A 16,395-nucleotide genomic window follows, 5' to 3' on the forward strand; every position below is an offset into this window, starting at 1 on the left:
GGGCCACAGTCAGACTGGTGTGTGCCTTCTCTTCCCCTCTCCTAGGGGCGGGATTCACTGTGGGGTGGCGTGGCCCGTCTGGGCTACTTGCACACTGCCAGGCTTGTGTTGCTGGGGATCTGGTGTATTAGCTGGGGTGGGCAGGCAAGGTGCACGGGGGCTGTAGGGGCAGGCTTAGCTCGCTTCTCCTTAGGTGATCCACTTCAGGAGGGGCCCTGTGGCAGCGGGAGGGAGTCAGATCCGCTGCCGGAGGTTTGGCTCCGCAGAAGCACAGAGTTGGGTGTTTGCGCGGAGCGAGCAAGTTCCTTGGCAGGAACTGGTTCCCTTTGGGATTTTGGCTGGGGGGTGGGCAGGGGAGATGGCGCTGGTGAGCGCCTTTGTTCCCCGCCAAGCTGAGCTCTGCCGTCCGGGGGCTCAGCAGCTCTCCCTCCCTTTGTCCTCCAGCCTTCCCGCTTTCTGAGCAGAGCTGTTAACTTATGACCTCCCAGACGCTGAGTCGCGCTTGCTGTCGGAACACAGTCCGCCCGGCCCCTCCACTTTTGCCAGCCAGACTCGGGGGCTCTGCTTGGCCGGCGAGCCGCCCCTCCGCCCCGGCTCCCTCCCGCCAGTCCGTGGAGCGCGCTCCGCCTCGCCGCCCTTCCTACCCTCTTCCGTGGGTCTCTCGTCTGCTCTTGGCTCCAGAGACTCCGTTCTGCTAATCCTCTGGCGGTTTTCTGGGTTCTTTAGGCAGGTGTAGGTGGAATCTAAGTGATCAGCAGGACGCGCGGTGAGCCCAGCGTCCTCCTACGCCGCCATCTTCCGGAACCCCCCAATATGGTTTGATTCTAAATGGAATTATCTATTTCAACAATACCTAACAAAAATACAAATGCATATACTTTTTCACCTAGCAATTCCATTTTGAGGAATTTATCCTACAGATTTTTTTTTATAAATTTGGAATAATAAATGTACAAGACTATTCATTACAATATTCTTTATAATCTCAGAAGGTTGGAAACAACTCGTGCTTGTTAATGGAGAACTGTGTATAATGGAGGACATCCACATAATGGAGTACTATGCAGCTGTGAAAAAATGTGGAGAAGTTCTATGTACTGATATAGAAAGATCTTTAAGATATATTGCTAAGTGTAAAAAGCAATGTACTGATATAAAAAGATCTTTAGAATATATTGCTAAGTGTAAAAAGCAATGTACAGATGGTAATAGTGCAAATTATGCTACCTCTTATGCCATAAAAAGGAGGAAAATAACAACCTGTATTCTTGCTTGTATAGACAAATTCTGGAAGGATTCATAAGAAACTAAGAACAATCATTATCTATTGGGGGAGTAGATAAGGTTTAGGAGGGAATTTATTCATATATAGTTTTTTATACTTTACGGTTTTAAACCATGTCAATATATTATCTATTGTCAAAAAAATTACCTTTTTGAAAGCTATGGTTGTGGAGACAAGAAAGAATTATCTTCTGCTTGATATAGTTTCACTTCATTATTACTTTTTGATCCCTTAGGTTTTCTAAATTAAGACCACAGGATATAAATCTAACACTTAGTAGAAAAATGCCAACTTTTATTAATTCCAATATGTTTATATGGTTCTGTCTTCCAACTTAGGTGGTGGAAGAAAATGGTATTCGCAAAATTATCATTGTGCCTCAGACATCTGACTATCACACAACCATGCCTGCTCCTATACAACAATTACCACACTTCATTACACCATCCTCTCCTATATATCCACAATGTGCTCAACTTATGCATCCCCCAACTCAAGGGGAATTTCCACCACCTTACATCAAAGAGCCTATGCCACAGCAGCTGCCACCACCACCGCTACCACCACCAGCAACAGTTATATACCACGAGCAACAAGGTAGTATATAATTTTCTTAAACAGGAAATATTTTGAGTTTGTTAAAATTAACAGCTTTGGGAAAGTTTTGGGAATGATTGCATTTCATGCATGTATATTAGATTGATAAAAATAAGTACTGGTTTCTATCTTAGATAAAATGCTCATAAACATAATTTTCTATAAATTTTTTGTACTTTGATATAACACGTGATTTATGATATTTATTTTTACTAATTGGGTCAATATAATCATACCGGAAATTTATAAAAGAATGTTTTGATTATTAATTTCATGCAGTGGGAATAAAAAAGACACTGAAGGGTCAACATTACAATCATCTTAGAACCTTAAAATTTGGAAGTGGAGATATTCCCTGGGAAAACACTATCTGTATTTGCTCATGTTTTCTTTCTGTACATATCAAAACATTATAGAAACACACACACACATACCTAATATCTGTATTACAGGAAAATAGGGAAAATTTGAAAAGCTAAACATGGCTTATCAGTGTTTTTTTGCTGGTTTGAGGAATATATTAAAAAGACCCTGAGATAGGTAATTATAATTATTAAGCAGTAGTCCATTGTCTCTTTTAGAAACTTATTCCCATGGAAGAGCAAATTATAACCAGTTTGATGAAAGGGCTGCTAAAATGGAAGAACATATGAAGAAAAATCTGGGAGAATGTCAAGGTGGCGTACACAATAGCTATATGGTTAACAACACCTCTTTGCTTGTGAACAAAACCAATGATTTCTCCAGTATTCCTCCTACTCCAAGCACTTACACTGTGGACTATGCTCCAATTACCTACACTGTTGACAATACCTTAAGCACCTACGCTGTGGAAAATACTACACAAACCTACACTGTTGACAATACATCAAGTGCCTACACTGTAGACAACACTTCAAGCACTTTCACTGTGGACAATGGTCCAAGTATGTACACTGTAAACAATGCTCAGAACACCTACACGGCTGACAATACTCTCAGTGCTTACACTGTTGACAACCCTCCAAGCACTAACATTGCTGATAATACTCCTAGCAATTCTTCCACTGACCATGTCCCTAGTACTCCCACTACAGACAGTGCTCTTCCTTCCACAATTGATAGTGTTCCAAACCCTTCCAGCACTAATTATGTCCCCACAGCTTCCACTTCTGACAGCACTCCCAAACCATCACCTATTGACAGCACTCCAAGCCCTTCCATTTCTGGCCATGCTTCTAACACTCCCATCTCTGAAAGTGCTCCCAGCACTCCCATCTCTAAAAGTGTTCCCAGCACTCCCAACTCTGAAAGTGCTCCCAGCACTTCGGCCATTGACAGTGATCTCACTGCTTCCAATGCTGCCAGCATTTCCAACACCGTCAGTGCTCATGTTGAGACTAGCCATGGAAAGAAATGGAGTGCTACAAGAAGTAGAGACATCAAGCAGAAACCAGATGGAAAACAAAACAAAGCATCATCAAATGCTGCAGAAAAAGGTAAGGTCAAGAGTTTAATTTTGTTGCCAATGAATAAACATCCTAATGTTTAGGAATCTCAGCACGTCTTAAATATTTAGGTGCCATTCTCTATTTTCATTTCCTCTTGTCTTCTTTGTATCCCTAAATCTAAATTCTTAATGAAACCACAGTTGAGATTCCTTTTTAAATCATGGAGAAATGACTATCCTCATGCAAAATGTGTCATGTATCTTATATGCACACCACATAATTTTTTTCTAGTTGCCTTCCAGTGAAACATTGCAGATTATTTTATAGTTGTAATTCACATTATTTCATTTAAATTGGGAACTCTGTCTTTTGTTGGAGTTTGTTTAATAATATACACTTTACACTGCTCTCTTCTTTTAAAACTTTAATGTAAATTGCTACCAGGTGTTTAGTGGTTCCCCTGGTGATGATGTATTTGTAGTTGGATGATAGATATCTAACTTCTTTCTCTTGTTTTTGCCAATGTAATATTTTATTTTGGGGTGTTTTCTTTTAGAATGCATAACAGAACGTGGAAAGTCATGCTGTTTCAGCATTGAGAAACCTATAGTAAGTAACTAAACTGAAACTTTAAGCATTCCTTTTAATTTACCTTTTCACTCTAAAATGTGCAAGTTCACTGATATTTTTCTCTAGTAAAGTTTTAATTTGAAGCCTTGACCTGGTTAAAATTTCATAATCTCCTTTAGCTATACATAAAGATTCAGAATGGCATTATTAAAGATAATATCAATGGCATTGTTTAATCACAGTATTTAAGCACCTAATATGAGGAGAACAATATTCTTAGCATCAAAAAGATGTAAGGAAAGATATATCATAAGTTACCGATTATATTTTTTAAATGTCCCACTTGAATTTTTGTTATTTATTTTAGGTTTCTGATATTCAAACAAGATCTGCTGTTATTTCATGGAAACTACATGGTTCTAAGAAGTGTAATCACACCAAATCTCCTGTGACATTTGAACTGGCAATATCTAACAGTGGTAAAAATGGAAACTATAAAAATCTATATATGTAAGTCTCTTTCTTTTTAATCATCTCTCATTTCTCATAATTAAATTCAAATATTCTATCTAAATGTATAGACCTCAGCTTATACCTAGACTGAGTTCTAAAGATTTTTTCTGAACATTTTCCCAAGCTTTAAAAGCAATTTTCTACTAAAATAGTTTTACACGTGGTGGGAGGTTGCCAGGTCAAAATCCATGAAATTCAATGAATTGTAAGCATGTTAGTGCTGAGAAGGACCTTAAATTTCAACTGGTCAATTCTCTTCATTTTACAACTTTCCTATTTAACAAGTTTATAGTCCAGGGAGAAAATGTTCCCTCCAATTCTCCCTTCTCTTTTTTCACTTAGGTCATTTTAGGAAAAAAATTCACTTTATGGTTGGCCTTTGGTGACACAAATGAGGTATTTGCATTGCAATGGGATTTATGACTTGGGCTTTCTTCAAATATTCATTACAGAAGCTAGTTATAAGGTGGAGCTATGACAGTAGCAGTATGAGCTTAGGAATGTGCTCAGAAGATAGAACCAGGACTAGGGAGGATAGAGTGGAGGACACAGCAAAATTATACCCAACCACTCTTAACAAACAGCTTCTCAACTGAATCAGGACATGCAGTCTGAAAAAGAACAAACTGAGAGACACAGTAGAAGGGAATCACAAGTGAGGAAGAAGGAGAAATTCTCTTGCCCACCAAACAATCATGCAAGATATGTCAGAGATCTGGAGCTGTCTGTACAGCACTTTAAAAATCATAACACATCTTAAACTTCATTTGCTAAAATTTGTCATCTTTACACAGAGACTCAAAGTGAAAATTTAAGTGTAATTAGTTAAAATGAAAAGTTTTACTTCCTTTATAATTATCAGGTAGAAATTTTAAATTTAAGAATTATAATACACAGTCTTCCACATTGGGTAGAGGAATGGGAAGATGTAAAATGTGATTAATAGCTATTTATGAAATTAAGTTTTGCATAAGGTTACATGGTGGTCTTTTTCGGTGTTATGTATTTCATAAAAGTCTGTTTTTTATAAAAATATTCTAATCACCCTACAACCTTGAGTGGCCTTTGCTTAGAAGTATCAGTCTTTGCTTAAAAATAATAATCTTTTAGCACTTTTTAGAGGCTACTTCTGGGGTTAGAGCCTGAAGGAACTCTTTGAGTTGGTAGAGTACACCTACGTACTTATGACTGTTTCAGAAAGACATAGGTGTGAAAGCACAGACACTTTATCCACTGTAGCAAATAGGTCCCCCCCCCAGAAAGATTTCCCTGTGTAACTGAATGAATAAATTGCACAATGCACAGTGTCCTTGAGGCTTTTCATATCAACACTATTTAAAATAAGCTAATTAAAGATAAATCCATATTATTACAGTGTGAAGAAGTTGTGGTGGTAAAATTATAAAATTTCATTTCTTAAAGCCATATTAATTTAGCATGCAAATGAAAAATTTGAAGTATTAGTATCACTTTTTTGCATTCATATAAAATGGGCTAAATTTATCTAAACTTCAAGAGAAATTGTGCTTCTTTATCACTTGAATATATAAGATTACAACTGTTAATTAGCTATTAAATATGTGTGAGATCATTTATAAACAAAGATTATGTTCACAGTGGTGATGGAGTTACATTTACTCTACTTGATCTACAACCATCCATGGCCTATTTTGTAAGGTAAGAACTCCATCCTGCACAATCTCCACCCACCCTGTAGCCAGGAAGACTCCCCAGTCTGTATCAATTTACTACTTATGATTTCTGCAGTCAGGCTTGCTACTGCCAGGAGAATGGCCTTTCCTTCAAGCTTCAGAACAGCCCCCCGAAAATCCAACATTAGTTTACTTTTTGTCATTTAGAACTGGTGAGAGGGTGATTTGGGAACCATTATCTGTAACAATCCAAGTTTGCTCTATTAGAAAATGTTTTATAATTATCTCCTAAGGTATATCTGGAAACTGAAGTACCCAATTTACTACATGTTAGGATAAATATCTGAAAGCTTACAACTATCATTACATTTTTAGAATCACAACCGTAAGAGGCTCAGCACACAGAACTCTGTCTGAACTGGTTAGCTTCACAACTCCAGGTTGTGAACCAGACCCTCCACATGCACCCAAACTAATTAACCGATCCAAGAGCAGCCTGAATTTACAGTGGAAAGTAAGTATTCTACCGCCAAAGTCTCCTCCACTTTTTATTTAAATACATTCTTTCTACTTTGTCCTGAATTTTAAATATGAAATTATGCATGCCCCACCTGATCTATTTCCCTAGCACTTTCCCTTTTCCATAATCGTCTTTCTCTTCAATCTATATCAAGCATCAAGTAAATTGAGAAATGTCAATCAGAATTTCAATTAGTAAAAGTTGAAGTGTCAATTTCGACAACCTAAATTTATTTATAAGTACCACATGCTAACCAATTGCGCCAATGGAGCTCCACTACAACCTAAACTTACTTATAATTGTAGTTACCAATAAATCTACCTCTTAACTTATTTAAATACTAACTTCCTTTGTCACATAAAACTTAGAAAACACAAGACCTAGAATTTGAGCATGCCTTATAGACTGTAAAAAAAAAAGTGCATTTTAACTTTAAAATCTGGATTGCTTTAAAAACAAAATGTAAGCAAGTTTAATTTTACAGTAATTTCAATCACCTTAATTATATAGTGTGTGTATGTGTATATATATATCTACTGTGTAAAAACATCCCATCATAATTTTATCTTTTTGATATATTTAGGGTTCCAATGATAATGGTTCCAAAATAAATGGCTTCCTTTTGGAATGGGATGAGGTAAACTGTTTTATTTTGGAAAAGCACTTCTTTATAAATGGTTATTAATGTTATGGTAAATTTTTATATTTGCAACATTTTATAATATTCTAATATTTTGTGTCTATGATTAAGGGCAAAGGTGAAGACTTCAAAAGTTGCTATACGGGTACCATGAAACAGTACAAAATCCTTAAACTAAATGCTTCTACAAAATATTCATTCAGAATAGCTGCCAAAAATAACTTTGGCTTGAGGTACATTGAATTATTGCAATATTTAAAAGTCTGCACTTCAATAAGAACCTGAAAATAATTTTTCCACATTAATTTATTTTTCAGTGATTTCAGTGAAATAGCAGTTTTCCATACATCAGGAACTATGCCTCCAACACCTTTACCTCCTAAGCTAAAAGAAGCAGGAATCTGTAATTTGACACTAGAATGGTGTGCTCCAACTAACACAAACCCAAATGACAGTCTTACTTATGTCTGTAACAATCCTGCACAAATATATATATATTCTAAGATATACCTTAGAAATGGAGGAAGAAGGATCTGTAAGTTTTCTTTCCACATGTTTTAATCTTAAACTTCAGTTTTAGGTACAATTTATATGCATTTTATACTAAAAAACCTTAGATTTAAGCTAATTTATTTTTTTAAGTTTTTATTTAAACTCCAGTTAGTTAATATACAGTGAAATATTAGTTTCAGGTATACAATTTAGTGACTCAACACTTACATACAACTCCCAGTACTCATCACAATAAGTGCATTCCTTAATCCTTATCACTTATTTAAACCATCCTCCTACCCACCTCTCCTCTGGTAATCATCAGTTTGTTCTTTGTAATTAAGAGTCTGTTTCTTGCTTTGTCTCTGTCTCTTATTTTTTCCCTTGGTTTGTTTTGTTTCTTAATATCACATATGAGTGAATCATATGGTATTTGTCTTTCTCTGAGTTATTTTGCTTAGCACTATACTCTGTAGTTCCATCCATGTCTACTAACAATCAGTTTATTCTCTATAGTTAAGAGTCTGTTTCTTGGTTTTCCTCTCCTTTTTTCTCCTATGATTAAGTTAATTTCTACTCAATCAAACTGTATGATTCCTGAGTCTCTGTATTCTGGATGGGACCAATGCAGAGCCAAGGTTAGGCAAACCAGCGCAGGGAGATTTTCCCTGAAAATTAGCTAAAAGCAGCAGCACCCATAACAACACAGTAGATACTCAGTGAAATGTGTTAGTTCTTCAATTTTGGGCCTATCCCAGATGACCTTGCATGGTCACAGAGATCTTCTGCATACTTCTACCTGGGCAAACCCTTTTCTTCATCTCCCTGGATTCCTGATGTGGGTGGGCAAACTGTTTCATTACATTCTGAACTTTCAAGTCTATACTAAATGAGCTAGTCAAGTTAAAAAGCAGCTGTAAATTTTATATTACATATATTTTACATTTTAAATGAAGAGACTAACATTAAGAAGAGTTCTATATGATTAATATGCTAAGCGCCTTCATATACATTATCTCATTATATCCTGAAAAAAGAAAATGAGCCCTTTAAAGTAGAAAGTATCAGGGTGCCTAGGTGGCTCAGTCAGTTGAGCATCCAACTTGGCTTTGGTTCAGGTCATGATGTGGGTTCGAGCCCTGCATCCGGCTCCATGCGGAGCCTGCTTGAGATTCTCTCTCTCTCTCCCTCTGCCCCTCTCCCCCACTAACTCTCTCTATATAAAATAAATAAAATGAAAAACAAGTTAAAGTATCTCCTTTTTTTTAAGAGAAACTAAGGTTCAGAGAGACTAAGGGACTTGCTCAGGACCACCCAGATGGAAAATAGGTTGAAGTTGGAACTTGAACCCAGGCCTGCCTGATTCCTAAGTTTATTGTCTTTCATTTCCAGGGCTTGGGTTTTAAACCTAAATATAATGGAGAAGACCTCTCATGCACTATAAGAAATCTTCAGAGAAGTACTACATACAAATTTAGGGTATGTAGCTATAATTTCTAAATTTGTATCGTATTTTAATATTAAATTATACTCATCACTGGAGATAAAAAGAAATGTCTTTTTTGGTTGAAATTAAATGTTATTTTGCATTTAGTTCTCAGAAATTTTTCGTCAAATAACTTGCTTTATAATATTATTTGCAAATTATGCACACTTTCAAATCAGACATTTATTTCCAGTGGTCAACCAAGGTATTCTCTTTTACTCAAACAGATTTTTGCCTACACTTTGGAAGGAAGGAGTAACCCCAGTGGAGAAGTAAAATACACTACTTGTCCAGATAAGCCTGGATCCCCTAAAAAACCATATATAAAGGGAAAGATCTATGCACACAGAGTAAAAATTGGATGGGGTAATGTTTTTGTATTTAAAATGTACTCTGTCTTAATATTAACTACTGAGAAGAAATCTTCCCTAATTGCCCTCAGCTTTATAAAATATTCTCTTAATTATTTACATAGGAAGTATTTCACCATATAAATTAGTTATAAGTGATGTTTTTCCAGTTCTCTGTTGAGTTCTCTATTGCTATCTCATTAATTCACACATGAACAAATCATTAAATTTTTATGAGTCCTTAACAACTATAGTTATTCCAAGTAAGAGTATATCTAATTTAGAGGCCACAATTAAAACAATACATCAATGATAAATGTCAACTTGACAAGAAAAATATTTTTATAAATTATTTTGCCTCTAAACTGGAAAAATCAAATTCAAGGTACAAATACTTAGTATTTTAGTCTTTTCCAAAGAACTTTAAAATCTCACTTTAAATGTTTGATGTCCAATATTAATATTCTATTGTATCATGTTTATATTTTTTCTCCATAAAAAATTAATTTATAAATTTCCAGTGAAAGACTTTTAAGTTTATTCAAGAATAATTTTAATTTTACTTCTCTTTCTAGAACCACCACAAGATAATGGTGGGACATACATTTCAAGTTACAGTTTAGAAGTTAGTGAAAATTCAAATGGTAAGACATTATGATTTTTTTCAAAGTTAAATTACAGGGGTTTTTTAAGTTTTTATTTAAATTCCACTCAGTTAACATCCAATGTAATATTAGTTTCAGGTGTACAATATTCAATACTTCCATACAACACTGGGTGCTCATCACAACAACTATGCATCATGATTTTTTTTAAGTTTTTTTATGTTTATTAATTTCCTGAAAGAGAGACAGAGTGTGAGCAGGGAAGGGGCAGAGAGAGAGCGAGACACAGAATCCGAAGCAGGCTCCAGGTTCTGAGCTGTCAGTGCAGAGACCAACGCGGGGTTCGAACTCAGAGACTGGGAGATCATGACCTGAGCTGAAGTCAGATGTTTAACTGACTGAGCCACCCAGGCACCCCATATCATGATTTTTTTTAAGTTTTTATTTTGAAATAGTTTATACTTACCTAGAAGTTGCCAAAATAGTATAGAGAATTCCCATATATAACCTTCATTCAGCTTCTCCTAAAATTAATTTCTTACATAACCATAGTGCAATTATCAAAACCAGGAAATTGGCATTGGTACAATGCTATTAACTAAACCCCAGGACCTACTTAGATTTCTCCATTTTTTAGTGACAAATTATGTTTACTTACTGATCTTTTATTATTTTATGTCTAGTTCTATAAGGAATATAATTATTGTAAGTAGGTAACTGGACCTATTGTAAATAGGAACTGGACCACAGTTAATTTCCAAAATGCCTATTTCTTGGCATATACATGAGATAATAATGGGGCCCATAGATTTATAAGCTACCTATAAATAAATTGGATAAATTTGCTTTCATCCCTTCAGTGAATTCCTGGAAGATAATCTACAATGGAACCACAAAGGAATTTCTATATGATCACCTGCAACCTGGTACTACATATAAACTGAGAGTCTTTTGTACTTCACCTATAGGTCAAAGCCAGGTGAGGAAACAGAGAGGGAAGTTTTTAAATTAAGGATTTGTGTTTTAAAAATTGTTTTAAAAACTGAACTTGAATTTAATATAATCATAAGGTATTTTGTACCTCTCTTAGCCTTCAGATATATTGACTATTCAAACACCTAATCTTTCTCCTGCATCTTGCCATCCTCCACCCTTGAATGGTGCGGCAAAGACCAGAGAAAACAACATCAAATGTGGTGAGTCTTCTTGTAGGATTTGAATGACTTTACCTAAATTACTTGTTTTGTAACCTCTGATTTTAATTAATTAATGTTATTAAGGGGCAACTGGGTGGCTCAGTCAAGCATCCAACTTCAGCTCAGGTCATGATCTCAGGGTCCATGAGTTTGGGCCCAGTGTCGGGATCTGTGCTGACAGCTCAGAGCCTAAAGCCTGCTTTGGATTCTTTGTCTCCCTCTCTCTCTGCCCCTCCCTGACTCACTTGTTCTCTCTCTAAAAAATAAACATTAAAAAATTAAAATTAATGTTATTAAAGCAGAGCAAGTAGGTTTTTCAACTACAAAATTGAATATTTAGAATATTTAGAAAACTGTTTCTTTGTAATTGAAATCACAAAAATTTCTGGAGTATAATTAATATTCAATGTTATATTAGTTTCAGGTGTACAACATATTGATTCAAAGATTCTATATATCAGTGCTCACCACAATAAGTATACATACCATGTGTCAATATTATTGATTATATATATTCCCTATGCTGTACTTTTCATCTCCATTACTTACTTTATTTATTTTTATTTTTATATTTATTTATTTTTGAGAGACAGAGTGAGACAAAGTGAGAGTGGGAGAGGGGCAGAGAGAGGGAGACAGGATCAGAAGCAGGCTCCAGGCTCCAGGCTCTGAGCTGTCAGCACAGAGCCTGACGCGGGGCTCGAACCCACAGACCATGAGATCATGACCTGAGCCGAAGTCAGACACTCACCCAACTGAGCCATCCACGCGCCCCTTACTTACTTATGTTATAACTGTTAGTTTATACCTCTTAATCCCTTTTATATATTTTCCCATCCCCCCACCCACCTCTCCTCTGGTAATCACCAGTTTGTCCTTTGTATTTAAGAGTCTGGTTTTTTGTTTGTTCATTTTTAAATTCCACATATAAGTGAAATCATATGGTATGAAATAATATGGTCTCTCTGTATGACTCACATCACTTAGCATAATACCCTCTAAGTAAATCCATTTTTTAATGGATTTTTAAACTTTTTAAGTGTCTTTAAATTAAATTTAAAAGTTAATTGACACAAACTAATATAATTTGTATTTTCTGTTACTTTATTATGTGCTTTGACATTGTGTCTTCTAAAATTATTTTGTGTTATTTTAACACCCTTAAAATTATTTGCAATTTTTTAAGTTTATTTTGTACATTTTTGTAGACAATCCTCCCACTAATGGAAACTTGGAAGCATTTGCAAATGTCAAAAAGGCAGAAGGTATCCAAGATGACAAACGAAGGCACCCTGGCTCCAAAGTGAGATGCACAGTGAGTAAATTAATTTCTGAAGAATCCAGTTTCTGGTTAAAAGCAGTGAATAGTGCTGGGGAAATTATATTGTTCAGTTGTCCCATTCATAGTTCATTTCACTCTGGATGAATATATGCTTCTACTTCCTGTCAAGATAGGGAGTAACTATACCTGCACAATCATTTTTGTGTTTTCTTATTTGTTTGTGTTTATTTGTAGTCTGGATTTCATTCAATGAAGTGTGAAAGTGCACCAGTCCCAAGCCCTCCTTCTCAATGTGGTACACCTATGGTAACCTGCAAGGGTCCAACCTGCATTGCTGTTAGCTGGGAGGTATGTTCTCAACTTATTTTTTTTAATTTTGTTCCATAAGAGCGCAGCAATTGCTTTAGTATGTTTTTGAAAGTACACAACTCCCTAAGGAGTCAGAGTTTAGATTAAGGTCCCATAAGGCTTGGATCATGATTCTAGAACACACATAAAACCTGATACTAGTACTATTAGAAATGCTAACATTATAGTAATCTTGCTTTCCAGATCCTATTTTTATGGAGATTATTAATTTGGAAAACCAAATAGACTATTAATAGGAAACTAATTTAATTCTTTTTTTTTTCTTTTTTTTTTCTTTTTTTTTATCTTTATGAATTTTTTTTTTATTTTTTAATATATGAAATTTACTGTCAAATTGGTTTCCATACAACACCCAGTGCTCATCCCAAAAGGTGCCCTCCTCAATACCCATCACCCACCCTGCCCTCCCGCCCACCCCCCATCAACCCTCAGTTTGTTCTCAGTTTTTAACAGTCTCTAATGCTTTGGCTCTCTCCCACTCTAACCTCTTTTTTTTTTTTTTTTTTCCTTCCCCTCCCCCATGGGTTTCTGTTATGTTTCTCAGGATCCACATAAGAGTGAAACCATATGGTATCTGTCTTTCTCTGTATGGCTTATTTCACTTAGCATCACACTCTCCAGTTCCATCCATGTTGCTACAAAAGGCCATATTTCATTTTTTCTCATTGCCACGTAGTATTCCATTGTGTATATAAACCACAATTTCTTTATCCATTCATCAGTTGATGGACATTTAGGCTCTTTCCATAATTTGGCTATTGTTGAGAGTGCTGCTATAAACATTGGGGTACAGGTGCCCCTATGCATCAGTACTCCTGTATCCCTTGGATAAATTCCTAGCAGTGCTATTGCTGGGTCATAGGGTAGGTCTATTTTTAATTTTCTGAGGAACCTCCACACTGCTTTCCAGAGCGGCTGCACCAATTTGAACTCCCACCAACAGTGCAAGAGGGTTCCCGTTTCTCCACATCCTCTCCAGCATCTATAGTCTCCTGATTTCTTCATTTGGCCACTATGACTGGCGTGAGGTGGTATCTGAGTGTGGTTTTGATTTGTATTTCCCTGATAAGGAGCGACGTTGAACATCTTTTCATGTGCCTGTTGGCCATCCGGATGTCTTCTTTAGAGAAGTGTCTATTCATGTTTTCTGCCCATTTTTACACTGGGTTATTTGTTTTTCGGGTGTGGAGTTTGATGAGCTCTTTATAGATTTTGGATACTAGCCCTTTGTCCGATGTGTCATTTGCAAATATCTTTTCCCATTCCGTTGGTTGCCTTTTAGTTTTGTTGGTTGTTTCCTTTGCTGTGCAGAAGCTTTTTATCTTCATAAGGTCCCAGTAATTCACTTTTGCTTTTAATTCCCTTGCCTTTGGGGATGTGCCAATTAAGAGATTGCTACGGCTGAGGTCAGAGAGGTCTTTTCCTGCTTTCTCCTCTAAGGTTTTGATGGTTTCCTGTCTCACATTCAGGTCCTTTATCCATTTTGAGTTTATTTTTGTGAATGGTGTGAGAAAGTGGTCTAGTTTCAACCTTCTGCATGTTGCTGTCCAGTTCTCCCAGCACCATTTGTTAAAGAGACTGTCTTTTTTCCATTGGATGTTCTTTCCTGCTTTGTCAAAGATGAGTTGGCCATACGTTTGTGGGTCTAGTTCTGGGGTTTCTATTCTATTCCATTGGTCTATGTGTCTGTTTTTATGCCAATACCATGCTGTCTTGATGATGACAGCTTTGTAGTAGAGGCTAAAGTCTGGGATTGTGATGCCTCCTGCTTTGGTCTTCTTCTTCAAAATTACTTTGGCTATTCGGGGCCTTTTGTGGTTCCATATGAATTTTAGGATTGCTTGTTCTAGTTTCGAGAAGAATGCTGGTGCAATTTTGATTGGGATTGCATTGAATGTGTAGATAGCTTTGGGTAGTATTGACATTTTGACAATATTTATTCTTCCAATCCATGAGCAGGGAATGTCCTTCCATTTCTTTATATCTTCTTCAATTACCTGCATAAGCTTTCTATAGTTTTCAGCATACAGATCTTTTACATCTTTGGTTAGATTTATTCCTAGGTATTTTATGCTTCTTGGTGCAATTGTGAATGGGATCAGTTTCTTCATTTGTCTTTCTGTTGCTTCATTGTTAGTGTATAAGAATGCAACTGATTTCTGCACATTGATTTTGTATCCTGCAACTTTGCTGAATTCATGTATCAGTTCTAGCAGACTTTTGGTGGAGTCTATCGGATTTTCCATGTATAATATCATGTCATCTGCAAAAAGCGAAAGCTTGACTTCATCTTTGCCAATTTTGATGCCTTTGATTTCCTTTTGTTGTCTGATTGCTGATGCTAGAACTTCCAGCACTATATTAAACAGCAGCGGTGACAGTGGGCATCCCTGTCGTGTTCCTGATCTCAGGGAAAAAGCTCTCAGTTTTTCCCCGTTGAGGATGATGTTAGCTGTGGGCTTTTCATAAATGGCCTTTATGATCTTTAAGTATGTTCCTTCTATCCCGACTTTCTCAAGGGTTTTTATTAAGAAAGGGTGCTGGATTTTGTCAAAGGCCTTTTCTGCATCGATTGACAGGATCATATGGTTCTTCTCTTTTTTTTTGTTAATGTGATGTATCACGTTGACTGATTTGCGAATGTTGAACCAGCCCTGCATCCCAGGAATGAATCCCACTTGATCATGGTGAATAATTCTTTTTATATGCTGTTGAATTCGATTTGCTAGTATCTTATTAAGAATTTTTGCATCCATATTCATCAGGGATATTGGCCTGTAGTTCTCTTTTTTTACTGGGTCTCTGTCTGGTTTAGGAATCAAAGTAATACTGGCTTCATAGAATGAGTCTGGAAGTTTTCCTTCCCTTTCTATTTCTTGGAATAGCTTGAGAAGGATAGGTATTATCTCTGCTTTAAATGTCTGGTAGAACTCCCCTGGGAAGCCATCTGGTCCTGGACTCTTATTTGTTGGGAGATTTTTGATAACCGATTCAATTTCTTCGCTGGTTATGGGTCTGTTCAAGCTTTCTATTTCCTCCTGATTGAGTTTTGGAAGAGTGTGGGTGTTTAGAAATTTGTCCATTTCTTCCAGGTTGTCCAATTTGCTGGCATATAATTTTTCATAGTATTCCCTGATAATTGTTTGTATCTCTGAGGGATTGGTTGTAATCATTCCATTTTCATTCATGATTTTATCTATTTGGGTCATCTCCCTTTTCTTTTTGAGAAGCCTGGCTAGAGGTTTGTCAATTTTGTTTATTTTTTCAAAAAACCAACTCTTGGTTTCGTTGATCTGCTCTACAGTTTTTTTAGATTCTATATGTTTATTTCTGCTCTGGTCTTTATTATTTCTCTTCTTCTGCTGGGTTTAGGCTGCCTTTGCTGTTCTGCTTCTATTTCCTTTAGGT

At 36.3% G+C, this 16,395-nt stretch overlaps 1 protein-coding gene across 1 annotated transcript in view; it reads left to right on the forward strand.

Moving 5' to 3' along the window:
* Window positions 1-16,395, forward strand: part of LOC109260284 (fibronectin type III domain containing protein 3C1-like) — a 92,032-nt gene that overhangs the window by 11,662 nt on the left and 63,975 nt on the right. The window contains exons 5-21 of the mRNA XM_053891351.1: window positions 1,624-1,882; window positions 2,464-3,360; window positions 3,869-3,921; window positions 4,250-4,392; window positions 6,013-6,072; window positions 6,423-6,561; window positions 7,151-7,204; window positions 7,319-7,440; window positions 7,525-7,674; window positions 7,718-7,742; window positions 9,092-9,178; window positions 9,413-9,551; window positions 10,111-10,179; window positions 11,001-11,119; window positions 11,231-11,336; window positions 12,545-12,651; window positions 12,853-12,966. Of these exons, the coding sequence (XP_053747326.1) occupies window positions 1,624-1,882; window positions 2,464-3,360; window positions 3,869-3,921; window positions 4,250-4,392; window positions 6,013-6,072; window positions 6,423-6,561; window positions 7,151-7,204; window positions 7,319-7,440; window positions 7,525-7,674; window positions 7,718-7,742; window positions 9,092-9,178; window positions 9,413-9,551; window positions 10,111-10,179; window positions 11,001-11,119; window positions 11,231-11,336; window positions 12,545-12,651; window positions 12,853-12,966 (2,643 nt within the window). The remainder of the gene's footprint in view (window positions 1-1,623; window positions 1,883-2,463; window positions 3,361-3,868; window positions 3,922-4,249; window positions 4,393-6,012; window positions 6,073-6,422; window positions 6,562-7,150; window positions 7,205-7,318; window positions 7,441-7,524; window positions 7,675-7,717; window positions 7,743-9,091; window positions 9,179-9,412; window positions 9,552-10,110; window positions 10,180-11,000; window positions 11,120-11,230; window positions 11,337-12,544; window positions 12,652-12,852; window positions 12,967-16,395) is intronic.

This window comes from Panthera pardus, unplaced genomic scaffold, assembly GCF_024362965.1.
Source record: "Panthera pardus isolate Hobbes unplaced genomic scaffold, ASM2436296v1 HiC_scaffold_27, whole genome shotgun sequence".
NCBI classification, from domain to species: Eukaryota; Metazoa; Chordata; class Mammalia; order Carnivora; family Felidae; genus Panthera; species Panthera pardus.